The 12,933-nt window shown below is 41.0% G+C and overlaps 1 protein-coding gene across 3 annotated transcripts in view; it reads right to left on the bottom strand.

Moving 5' to 3' along the window:
• Positions 1-7,791: 7,791 nt before the first annotated feature.
• The window catches only part of LOC128234527 (glycerol kinase-like), a 29,468-nt gene continuing 24,326 nt past the window's right edge, over positions 7,792-12,933 (bottom strand). For all 3 annotated transcript variants that reach the window (XM_052948788.1, XM_052948790.1, XM_052948789.1), the window contains 2 exons: positions 8,381-8,501; positions 7,792-8,195 (listed from right to left, as the gene is read on the bottom strand). In XM_052948788.1, the coding sequence (XP_052804748.1) occupies positions 7,984-8,195; positions 8,381-8,501 (333 nt within the window). In that variant the 3' untranslated portion in view covers positions 7,792-7,983. The remainder of the gene's footprint in view (positions 8,196-8,380; positions 8,502-12,933) is intronic.

Raw genomic sequence — 12,933 nt, 5'->3', positions numbered from 1 at the left:
GAAAGGACTATGGTGTTTGTTATGGCAGGGGTTCAAAAGGTCCAGAAAGGACTATGGTGTTTGTGAAGGCAGGGGTTCAAAAGCTCCTGAAAGGACAGTGGTGTTTGTTAAGGCTTGGGTTCAAAAGGTCAGGAAAGCACTATGGTGTTTGTGAAGGCAAGGGTTCAAAAGGTCCTGAAAGGACGATGATGTTTGTTAAGGCAGGGGTTCAAAAGGTCCGGAAAGGACTATGGTGTTAGTGAAGGCAGGGGTTCAAAAGGTCCTGAAAGGACTATGGTGTTTGTGAAGGCAGGGGTTCAAAAGGTCCTGAAAGGACTATGGTGTTTGTGAAGGCTGAGGTTCAAAAGGTCCTGAAAGGACTATGGTGTTTGTTATGGCAGGGGTTCAAAAGGTCTTGAAAGGACTATCGTGCTTCTGAAGGCAGGGGTTCAAAAGGTCCTGAAAGGACTATGGTATTTTTGAAGGCTGAGGTTCAAAAGGTCCTGAAAGGACTATGGTGTTTGTTAAGGCAGGGGTTCAAAAGGTCCTGAAAGGACTATGGTGTTTGTGAAGGCAGGGGTTCAAAAGATCCTGAAAGGACTATGGTGTTTGTGAAGGCTAGGGTTCAAAAGGTCCTGAAAGGACTATGGTGTTTGTGAAGGCTAAGGTTCAAAAAGTCCTGAAAGGACTATGGTGTTTGTAATGGCAGGGGTTCAAAAGGTCCTGAAAGGACTATCTTGCTTGTGAAGGCAGGGGTTCAAAAGGTCAGGAAAGGACTATGGTGTTTTTGAAGGCTGAGGTTCAAAAGGTCCTGAAAGGACTATGGTGTTTGTTAAGGCAGGGATTGAAAAGGTCCTGAAAGGAATATGGTGTTTGTGAAGGCATGGGTTCAAAAGGTCCTGAAAGGACTATGGTGTTTGTGAAGGCTGGGGTTCAAAAGGTCCTGAAAGGACTACGGTGTTTGTGAAGGCAGGGGTTCAAAAGGTCCTGAAAGGACTATGGTGTTTGTGCTGGCAGGGGTTCAAAAGGTCCTGAAAGGACTATGGTTTTTGTTATGACAGGGGTTCAAAAGGTCCTGAAAGGACTATGGTGTTTGTTATGGCAGGGGTTCAAAAGGTCAGGAAAGGACAATGGTGTTTGTTAAGGCAGGGTTTCAAAAGGACCTGAAAGGACTATGGTGTTTGTGAAGGCAGGGGTTCAAAAGGTCTGGAAAGCACTAATGTGTTTGTGAAGGCTGGGGTTCAAAAGGTCCTGAAAGGACGATGGTGTTTGTTAAGGCAGGGGTTCAAAATGTCCGGAAAGGACTATGGTGTTTGTGAAGGCAAGGGTTCAAAAGGTCAGGAAAGGACTATGGTGTTTGTGAAGGCAGGGGTTCAAAAGATCTGGAAAGGACTATGTTGTTAGTGAAGGCAGGTGTTCAAACGGCCATGAAAGCACTATGGCGTTTGTGAAGGCAGGGGTTCAAAAGGTCCGGTAAGGACTATGATGTTTGTTAAAGCAGGGGTTCAAAAGGTCCGGAATGGACTATGGTGTTTAAGAAGGCAGGGGTTCAAAAGGTCTAGAAAGGACTATGGTGTTAGTGAAGGCAGGGGTTCAAAAGGTCAGGAAAGCACTATGGTGTTTGTAAAGGCTGGGGTTCAAAAGGTCCGGAAAGTACTATGGTGTTTGTTATGGCAGGGGTTCAAAAGGTCTTGAAAGGACTATCGTGCTTCTGAAGGCAGGGGTTCAAAAGGTCAGGAAAGGACTATGGTATTTTTGAAGGTTGAGGTTCAAAAGGTCCTGAAAGGACTATGGTGTTTGTTAAGGCAGGGGTTCAAAAGGTCCTGAAAGGACTACTGTGTTTGTGTAGGCAGGGGTTCAAAAGGTCCTGAAAGGACTATGGTGTTTGTGAAGGCTAAGGTTCAAAAAGTCCTGAAAGGACTATGGTGTTTGTAATGGCAGGGGTTCAAAAGGTCCTGAAAGGACTATCTTGCTTGTGAAGGCAGGGGTTCAAAAGGTCAGGAAAGGACTATGGTGTTTTTGAAGGCTGAGGTTCAAAAGGTCCTGAAAGGACTATGGTGTTTGTTAAGGCAGGGGTTGAAAAGGTCCTGAAAGGAATGTGGTGTTTGTGAAGGCATGGGTTCAAAAGGTCCTGAAAGGACTATGGTGTTTGTGAAGGCTAAGGTTCAAAAAGTCCTGAAAGGACTATGGTGTTTGTAATGGCAGGGGTTCAAAAGGTCCTGAAAGGACTATCTTGCTTGTGAAGGCAGGGGTTCAAAAGGTCAGGAAAGGACTATGGTGTTTGTTATGGCTGGGGTTCAAAAGGTCAGGAAAGGACAATGGTGTTTGTTAAGGCAGGGTTTCAAAAGGACCTGAAAGGACTATGGTGTTTTTGAAGGCAGCGGTTCAAAAGGTCTGGAAAGCACTAATGTGTTTGTGAAGGCTGGGGTTCAAAAGGTCCTGAAAGGACGATGGTGTTTGTTAAGGCAGGGGTTCAAAAGGTCCTGAAAGGACTATGGTGTTTGTGAAGGCAAGGGTTCAAAAGGTCAGGAAAGGACTATGGTGTTTGTGAAGGCAGGGGTTCAAAAGATCTGGAAAGGACTATGTTGTTAGTGAAGGCAGGTGTTGAAACGGCCAGGAAAGCACTATGGCGTTTGTGAAGGCAGGGGTTCAAAAGGTCCGGTAAGGACTATGATGTTTGTTAAAGCAGGGGTTCAAAATGTCCGGAATGGACTATGGTGTTTAAGAAGGCAGGGGTTCAAAAGGTCTAGAAAGGACTATGGTGTTAGTGAAGGCAGGGGTTCAAAAGGTCAGGAAAGCACTATGGTGTTTGTAAAGGCTGGGGTTCAAAAGGTCCGGAAAGTACTATGGTGTTTGTTAAGGCAGGTGTTCAAACGGCCAGGAAAGCACTATGGCGTTTGTGAAGGCAGGGGTTCAAAAGGTCCGGTAAGGACTATGATGTTTGTTAAGGCAGGGGATCAAAATGTCCGGAATGGACTATGGTGTTTAAGAAGGCAGGGGTTCAAAAGGTCTAGAAAGGACTATGGTGTTAGTGAAGGCAAGGGTTCAAAAGGTCAGGAAAGCACTATGGTGTTTGTAAAGGCTGGGGTTCAAAAGGTCCGGAAAGTACTATGGTGTTTGTTAAGGCAGGTGTTCAAACGGCCAGGAAAGCACTATGGCGTTTGTGAAGGCAGGGGTTCAAAAGGTCCAGTAAGGACTATGATGTTTGTTAAAGCAGGGGATCAAAATGTCCGGAATGGACTATGGTGTTTAAGAAGGCAGGGGTTCAAAAGGTCTAGAAAGGACTATGGTGTTAGTGAAGGCAGGGGTTCAAAAGGTCAGGAAAGCACTATGGTGTTTGTAAAGGCTGGGGTTCAAAAGGTCTGGAAAGTACTATGGTGTTTGTTAAGGCAGGGGTTCAAAAGGTCAGGAAATGATTAAGATGCACGGTAAGCCAGGGGTTCAAAAGGTCCGCAAAAGACTATTGTGTTTGTTAAGGCAGGGGTTCAAAAGGTCATGAAAGGACTATGGTGTTTGTTATGGCTGGGGGTCAAAAGGACCTGAAAGGACAATGGTGTTTGTGAAGGCAGGGGTTCAAAAGGTCCTGAAAGGACTATGGTGTTTGTTATGGCTGGGGTTCAAAAGGTCCTGAAAGGACTATGGTGTTTGTTTAGGCAGGGGTTCAAAAGGTCCTGAAAGGACTATGGTGTTATGGCAGGGGTTCAAAAGGTCCGGAAAGGACTATGGTGTCTGTGAAGGCAGGGGTTCAAAAGGTCATGAAAGGGATATGGTGTTTGTTATGGCTGGGGTTCAAAAGGTCCTGAAAGGACTATGGTGTTTGCTATGGCAGGGGTTCAAAAGGTCCGGAAAGGACTATGGTGTTTGTTTAGGCAGGGGTTCAAAAGGTCCGGAAAGGACTATGGTGTTTGTTAAGGCAGGGGTTCAAAAGGTCCTGAAAGGACTATGGTGTTTGTGAAGGCAGGGGTTCAAAGGTCCTGAAAGGACTATGGTGTTTGTGAAGGCTGGGGTTGAAAAGGTCCGGAAAGGACTATGGTGTTTGTGAAGGCAAGGTTTCAAAAGGTCATGAAAGGGATATGGTGTTTGTTATGGCTGGGGTTCAAAAGGTCCTGAAAGGACTATGGTGTTTGTTATGGCTGGGGTTCAAAAGGTCCTGAAAGGACTATGGTGTTTGTTTAGGCAGGGGTTCAAAAGGTCCTGAAAGGACTATGGTGTTTGGTATGGCAGGGGTTCAAAAGGTCCTGAAAGGGCTATTGTGTTTGTTATGGCAGGGGGTCAAAAGGTCCTGAAAGGGCTATTGTGTTTGTTATGGCAGGGGGTCAAAAGGTCATGAAAGGACTACGGTGTTTGTTATGGCAGGGGTTCAAAAGGTCCTGAAAGGGCTATTGTGTTTGTTATGGCAGGGGCTCAAAAGGTCCTGAAAGGGCTATTGTGTTTGTTATGGCAGGGGGTCAAAAGGTCATGAAAGGACTATGGTGTTTGTTTAGACTTTTCTACACTAGTAAAGATTGGTTTTTACTCGGACATTTGCATAAAAAACATTGGGATAATTATTTAGAACTTTGTTTAAGTTAAAAAAGTGATGAACGACATCATTTTTAATTTTTAAATGTGAAATATTTGATGATGTGCGCATATAATTAAGTAATACCTGTACAGCTAAAACAGTTTTCTGAAATTTTGTTTGCAATACTGCAAATCAAATTGTATCCATTGATGTAAATCCTCCACAGCATTTAATATTTTAAAGTTAATAGCTCTTCTTGAACATAGGCATAATTATTAGTAATTGCATAATATATTGAACATGATGGATATTCAGGGCTTTTCATCACATACTGTGAAAACTCTTGTTAAGATGGGTTATCTTGAAAGTATTTGCCAGTGAGAAGTATTTCACCATAGACTTAATAAAAAATATGAAAACAGACACTGAAAATAAAGTCTCATGTATATGATTAAGTTTTGTAATAATAAACGTGTTTAGGTGCTTGTTTCAAATCATTACCCACTAAAACTGTTTCTCAAGCATTAAACAGATGTTTTACCTGCACTACATGTATACTGTATTAACAATGGCGCATACAATGTTTTTTTGCTGATTAATGACAAAGCAATCTACCTCGAGACATCGTGACCAACATTAGAAATGCACTATTTGCAGCCAACTTGGATTCTTCAGGAAATCACACGTCCATACGTTTAGAACAGAGGGCTTGCGGACACGCGAAGCACTGGCATTGTTGAATACGACTCACTGGTGCAGTTTGTCAGAGCAGCTATCCACAAAGACAAAATTTTACTATTAGCTATTTACTAAGTGCTCCGCATGAGCTATTGTAATATGATGATGTCCATTGTTTTGTTAACATTTTCCTTCAATTAACATTTTCTCCTAAACCACTGACACAATTTCAACAAACCTTCACAGGAATGTTCCTTGGGTGGTCCACTTCCAGATAAAAGTTGTTCCATGCAGAACGCTGGTTGCCATGACAACCGATAGGAAAAACTCTTCTGGTTAGATTTCCAAATAATTATCAAGAAATTTTCCTTAGGTGATTAACTTTGCCCCATGGCCTCCAGGGGCGAACTACTTTTCGCTAATGTGACCAGATTTCAAAATAAATTCACAGAAATGTTCCTAAGGTGACCCTCTGTTAATTTCATTCACCCACTGTTGATTCATAAAAAAATCATAGCCGCCAGGGTTGTGGCTAGTTTTCACTATACAATGTATGTCATTAAGGAAAACTGAAAAATTTCTCTTCAGAAAACATTGGCACATTCTTAAAATATTTTCATAGAAATGTTCCTTATGTGACCCTTTTATCAACATTGTTATTATTTCATCATTTTTTTACAATCATTGAAGACATCAACTTCAAACTTCATGAAGTTAATCAAAGTAACAATGTGCTCTGATTTTAACGATAACAATGATAAACACCTAAATTTCAAACAAAGAAAAATCTGTCACAATCAATATATATGTAGTAGAACAGGGGTGCGTTGTTATGCCACTACCTGTCTCCCAGCCCCCATGACGCCTCCCAGCCAATGACCAACTAGAAATGCCACAATGCAACAACACCAGGTTTTTGATATGGGCAATCAGAACATTTTAGCCAATCAATTTCTTGTATGAGTTAAGAAAAAGTAGCAGTCTAATTTAATTGGGCAAAAGTATTTTTCTATTTTTAGTTACAGTCACCTTGACCATGCCCTCAAAAAACAATCCCAAGCTAGCTCTTCACATACGCTACCTACACGCCAACTTTCATCACTATCCATCAATTCTAACTAAAAATGTTTAGCGGAAACCATTTTTCTATTCTAGTAACAGTGGCATTGACATTGACCCCATACCCTCATAAGCTATCCAAACCTAGCTCTTCACACAAGTAACTTACAAACCAACTTTCATTACCATTCATCAATTCTAGCTTAAGTTATTAGGCGGAAACCATTTTCCTATTTTTAGTAACAGTGGCATTGACATTGACCTGGCGATCTTCAAAAGCAATCCCAAGCTAGCTCTTCACATAAGCTACTTGCACACCAACTTTCATTAATATCCATTACTGCTAGCTTAAGTTATTGGGCGGAATCAATGTTTCCGACATTTTCCTATTTTTAGCGACAGTGACCTTGACCCGCCCTCAAAAGCAATCCCAAGCTTGCTCTTCATATAGCTACCTACACACCAACTTTCATCACTATACATCAAGTTTTACTTAAGTAATCGGTCGGAAACCATTTTCTATTTTAAGTTATAGTGACCTTGACCAAACCCTTCTCAAAAGCAATTCCAAGCTAGTTTTCACATAAGCTTTCTACAGACAAACTTTCATTATTATCCATCAATTTTTACTTAAGTTAATGGGCGGAAACCATTTTTCCTAATTAAGTCACAGTTACTAGACCTTGACCCTAATCCCTCAGAAGCAATCCCAAGCTAGCTATTTACACAAGATACCTACAAACCAACTTTCATTACTATGCACTATTTTTTTAGTGACAGTGACCTTGACCTTGACCCAGTGCCCCCCCCCTCAAAAGTAACCCCAAGCTAGCTCTTCACATAAGCTAAATACACACTAACTTTCATTAATGCTAGATTAAGTTATTGAGCAAATACCAAGCTTTAACGCCCGCCCGCCTAACGATATCCCCATTCTAATAACGTTGAATACCTGGTTAAAAACACAAAAATATTCCCAGGGATATTAACAATGATTTGGGAAACTTTAACTAGAACAAGCATAACAACGCACCCTGCTCCTGTGCATATAGGGGCTGAAACAGCTCATACATTATTAACAAGCAAATCATTGAGATCATTCGGAACTCCTCGGCCATTTTTTTCAAAAACAACCTCGGATGTATTTGGACGGTTAAAATACTCAAAAAGTGGTATGTTTAAGTCCGCTGCAAGTAGATCGCGTAGTAATTTTATTTAGCAGTTAAACTTTGTGACATTACTCTTGGGATTCTTAATTATGTTTGCAATAATACAATTTAATGGCAATCAAATTAAACTTAGATCAATAAATACAACTCTAAAACACTACATTTAATTAATGATATAATTCAAAAGTTTACGAACTACTTCAACTGATGTACCTGCATACATCCGAGGTTGTTTTCGATAAAATGGCCGAGGAGTTCCGAATGCATTGAGATGTGCCATCTAGCCAAAAGATGACATGTGGACAACTTATTAGTGATTTTTTTTTACAATTGGCTGCCAATGCATACAACTTTTAAGTTACATGTAGTTAAAATAAAGGAAAAGGAAAAATGATTTATCGGCACCAATAACTATTTAATAAATGAGTAAAATGTTTATTTCTGCAAAACCATGTTCGTACCCATGTGTGTCCAATCTGGAACCAATAACAAATACTACACCCAGGTCCAATAGATCGGTAATGTCGGTTTTTATCGGCCAAATGAGAATTTCTTAATTCTGAGTATTTGACATGTAATAATTGTTAATGTTAATCAAATGACACTTCCGGCTGGAACCCAGTGACGACACCGGCGGACGGCCTCATGCCATCTGGAGAACCGCACCTCTCTTTCCTCGCTGCTCACGGCGCTCCGGAAGGTGTCCCGAATTTCCTGTTTCGTCGACTCAACGTCCCAGACACCCAGGGCAATCCCCGCGCAGATGGCGGCCCCCAGCGCGGTCGTCTCTTGCATCACGGGCCGCACTGACGGAAAATATACCTTTAATTAATTGAATGCGAAAGGAGATGCCAATTTACTGAAATGCACAAAACGTGCAAAAGGTAAACAAAAATTAAATTAACTTGCCTTTTTTACTTCGTCTTGTTAGAACCAATAATATTCAGTACATTTTTAACGACCTTTCAATTATTACCATAAGATGACTTACGGACGTCACATCCGGAGATGTCTGCCTGAAGTTGCATGAGCGTGTCAGACGCCACCATGCCGCCGTCCACCTTGATGGAAGTCAGCTGCACACCCGCGTCCACGGCCACGGCGTCAATCATCTGATGTAGTCAAACAAAAAAATGAAAATAGAAACTGATTTCTTTAATATTATCTTAACTTATTGAAGAGGGAAACGTGCTGAGCCCTCGGGAAGACCTCGTGAAGTCGTTAAGATAATGCTTAACACGTTAAGTATCTTTATTATGTACAATTGATGTATACACGGAATGACAATCGCACTTCGTCATCAATCGTAACAACTCGGCCATCTCCGGCAAGCTTCGAGTCTATTCTGTTCGATACTGGCCGAGGTGTTCCGATTGACTTCGTCATTAAAAGTATTCTCGATTGAAAACCGAATATTTTGTTACCAAAATCGTGTCATGCATGGTCAAGTTACAGCCTGGACAAGGACCATTTGAAAATTTGACCTCTAAGCCCGACTTTGACATTTTGAGGTACAGACCTGGGTTTTGTGCGCGACACGCCACACATCCTGTTGAACGTTCATGGCATTTCTTTTTATAATCCTTTACTGCATATTCAAAATACATCCGGACAAGGATCCTTTCAACCTTTGACCTCCAAGCGTGACCTTTAATTACAGACATGGGAACTGTGCGCGACACGCCACCTCATATCCTGTCTAAACCTTCATGGCATTTTTTTCATAATCCTTTATTGCATGGTCAAGATACATCCGGACAAGGATCCTTTCAACCTTTCACTTCCAAGCGTGACCTTTAATTACAGACCTGGGAACTGTGTGCGACACGCCACTTTATCATTGTAAACCTTCATGGCATTTTAAAAAAAAAAATCCTATATTGCATTGTCAAGATACAGCCCGCACAGGATCATTTCAACATTTTACCTCTTAGGGTGACCTGAAACTTTGATTTACAGACCTAGCTGGGAGTTGTGCGCGACACGCCACCTCATAACTGTGAACTTTCATGCACTACCGCATGGACGCGCGCACATAAACTGAACCGCCATTGTGACAACTATGTCACACACACACCACACAGGCTTGACAATAAACGAACCAAGACATAAGAAACACACATGACAGCGCACAAGTAAACACCAGGGATTGCGTAGGCAGAGCACAACGCCTAAGCAATGATCTTGTATAGATTTAGTAACGGTGCGTGACAAATAGTATTCAGTGGAGTTCAATTTAATTATTGATCAATTTCATTGAAATTTGATATGAAGCATATTCTAATATGAATACAATAGTGTATGTTTACATTTTTGTTTCACGCACTGTCTAGTGAAAGTAGATTTACCGCTCGAAAAAACACACTCGTTCCGGATAAAAATGCCGCTGAATTATCGAATTCAAAACGGTGGGGATGATAATTATTGTAGTGCATGCGCGAAGTTTGCATGTCAGTCTGTAATTAACGTGCTTTACCGAGGGGGGGGGATGATTTTTCGTAGTTCTCGAATCTCTTGAATCGTTATTTGTTTTTTGTTCAGTGTTGAGTCTGAGCATTTTGTATGTTGATGGAATTTTAGCACGAACTGTCGTAAACGTTATGTTTCTTTCTTGTAGCTTATAGCCTTTCACATATATCGCAGTTTCAAAGGTGTAAGATTTTGTCAATTATTTTAGGAAATGTTAGACGGTGTTTATGGCAATGTTGTTTTGGGGATATAAAGACATAATAACTCAATTTTATTTACATATAACAGTTATATTTTTGTTCAAGTTAAACACTCATAATTTTACTGCAATATCTTATTATTACTTTTTAATGAATATCAAAGGACTGAAGTGCCATATTTTAGTTTCCAAGCTATGTGACGATCCCCTGTGGTTGATAAGGTTAAAAGTGCAACATCGAAAATTAAATGAAAACGATATAACTATGTTAAGCTAAAACGATTTATTCTAGAAAACACGTCATCCTGTTGCATAAAACCCAAATATTTTAGAAAACACGTCATCCTGTTGCGCAAAACCCAATTTGAAATGAACAATAAACCAGAGGCCCATGGTGGCCTATGCTCTACTGTCATGGCTTATTCGGTCATTTTCTATCCAGAGCATTAATAAATAAGGTAATAGGCAACATACTGACAGCTCACATTTCATGTTAGTTTATGGGCGCCGCCATTACAGTCTATCTATCTTCTATCTTCCATTAATGTCAAACCCCTACTGGGGACCTAGACAATTGCGCGTAAAGCTGCAAGAATGTTAGTAAAAGTTGTGAAAGAAACAGTACTTTTTCAAAAACAAAGTTAAAAAAGGTGGTACAGATTAGGTTTAAAAATAAAAAGAGTTTTGATAGTTCCCTATGGCGAGATTTGTTCAATCTGGCAGACAGCCTGATTGAACTGCTCCAGGGTAGGGCAGGCCACTATGTTGGGTGGGAGGTTGTTCAAATGGAAGACAGCTCCTGGGAATAATGAGAATTTGTAGTAGTCGATGGTGGCAGATATTAATCTGTAAGAGGAGCTGTGATAATGTCGAGATGGTCTTGTCAGTGGGATAAGGTAGCCAGAGATAGGGATTGCTATTAGGTTATGTGTTATTTTGTACATAAGAGAAAGCCTATTATCTATTCTTCTATGAACAAGCCTACGCCACTGTAAAGACTGCATCATGTCAGTGACACTAGATGTTTGTCCATAGTCATGTTTGGCCCATCTGGCAGCCCTACGTTGGACAGATTCGAGTTGGTATATGTGGGTATTAGTGAAAGGACACCAAACTGTAGAGCAATATTCAAGCTGTGGGCGGACAAGAACTTTGTAGGCAGAAGATTTCAGTGGTTCAGAGTGTACCTTCACGTTTCTCCTCAGGAAGCCCAATGTGTTGTTTGCCTTTTTAGAGATGCGATTTATGTGTGTGTCCCATGATAGATCTGAGGACAGATCAACACCAAGATATTTTGCTGAGGATACAGATTCTAGTAAGCAATGGTGAAGAGTGTACTGTGTTGGAATTGGGTTTTTGGCCCTTGTTATGTGAAAGACTTGACATTTAGATGGGTTAAATTCCATGTCCCATTCATGGCTCCAATGTTTAAGTGTATCAAGATCTTTTTGGAGAATTTCTGATTGTGTTGATTTTGACAGAGTTAAATAAATGGCAGTATCATCAGCAAATAGTCTGACTTTGGATTGAACATTCTAAGGAAGGTCATTAATGTAGACTAAGAAGAGAAGTGGCCCCAGTACAGATCCCCGAGGGGGACTCCAGATGAGACGGGTATGGGTTCTGATGAGGACCCATTGACAACAACAGTCTGACGTCTGTTATCTAGAAACCCCTTAATCCATTTAAGAGCAGGGCCTCTGATGCCATAGCCATGAAGTTTGAGAGCAAGTTTCTCGTGACTGACTTGTCGAACGCCTTGCTGAAGTCAAGCAAAATTAGATCAGTTTGCTTTTTGTTATGGAGGGATTTGACAAGATCATCTACCAGCATAAGGAACTGGGATTCGCAAGAGCGCTTTTCCATAAAGCCATGTTGGAGTTCATAAAAGGCATAGAGCTTAGTAAGGTGTTTTGAAATGGAGGATGTGACTATATGTTCTAGTGTTTTGCACAGAACACATGTGAGGGAAATGGGCCTGTAGTTTGCGGGGTCTGAGCGTTCCCCCTTTTTGTAAATAGGAGCCACATTTGCATCCTTCCAAATTTGGGGTAGAATTCCAGAGTCAAGAGACTTTTGGAAGAGATGTTTCAAAATTGGTGACAGTGAAGTCGAAAGGTTTTTCAGGATGACAGGCTTAATATGATCAGGGCCTGATGCTTTGTGTGGATTTAAGCTTGATAGAAGTTTCTCAATCCCCTTTGCTGTGACTGTTATGTCTGGCATTGTATTTTGAGGTTTGCCTGTGTTAGGGATGTCTTGGAGTTTCATGTTACAAAGGGACCTGAGACTATTGGAATATTTTGAGCTAAAAAATGACTGAAATTGCTCATTTAGGATAGTTGCTTTTGCTGTGTCGTCCTGGTGGACCGAATTCTGTTTACGTAAGGGTGCAACAGAGGCTGAATCTTGTTGGGAATGCTTGAGAAGCGTAAATAGTTTTTTCGTGTTAGGTTTGGAGGTTTGATCCTTAGATGCTATGTTGAGAATGTCTTCAAGATAACTTTGGTAGGATACTTTGATGGATGTTCTGAGTAGATGTTTTAAATCAAGAATTCTCTTTCTATCTTCAGCTTTCCCTGATTTACGCTGTTTTCGGTAGGCTCTATCTCTCTTTCTAGCAAGTCTTTTGAGTTTTTGATTGACCCAGGGAAGATTATTTCTGGTGCTAGAGAGTTTAGAAGGGATAAATTTCTTTGTAAGAGAAGTGAGAGTGGAATGAAAATTATCCCATAGATGTTCAGCATTATGAGAGGAGTATTTACCACTTTCAAGCATTGCCTGATGGTAAGCATCCAGTTCCTGTTTCATCCCATCCCAATTTGCTTTCTTATAAAGAGATATAGACCGAGGTTTCTGGGAAAGGGTTCTTACAG

Source organism: Mya arenaria, chromosome 5 (genome assembly GCF_026914265.1).
Source record: "Mya arenaria isolate MELC-2E11 chromosome 5, ASM2691426v1".
Classification (NCBI taxonomy): Eukaryota; Metazoa; Mollusca; class Bivalvia; order Myida; family Myidae; genus Mya; species Mya arenaria.
This window is presented reverse-complemented; position numbering and strand designations above follow the sequence as displayed.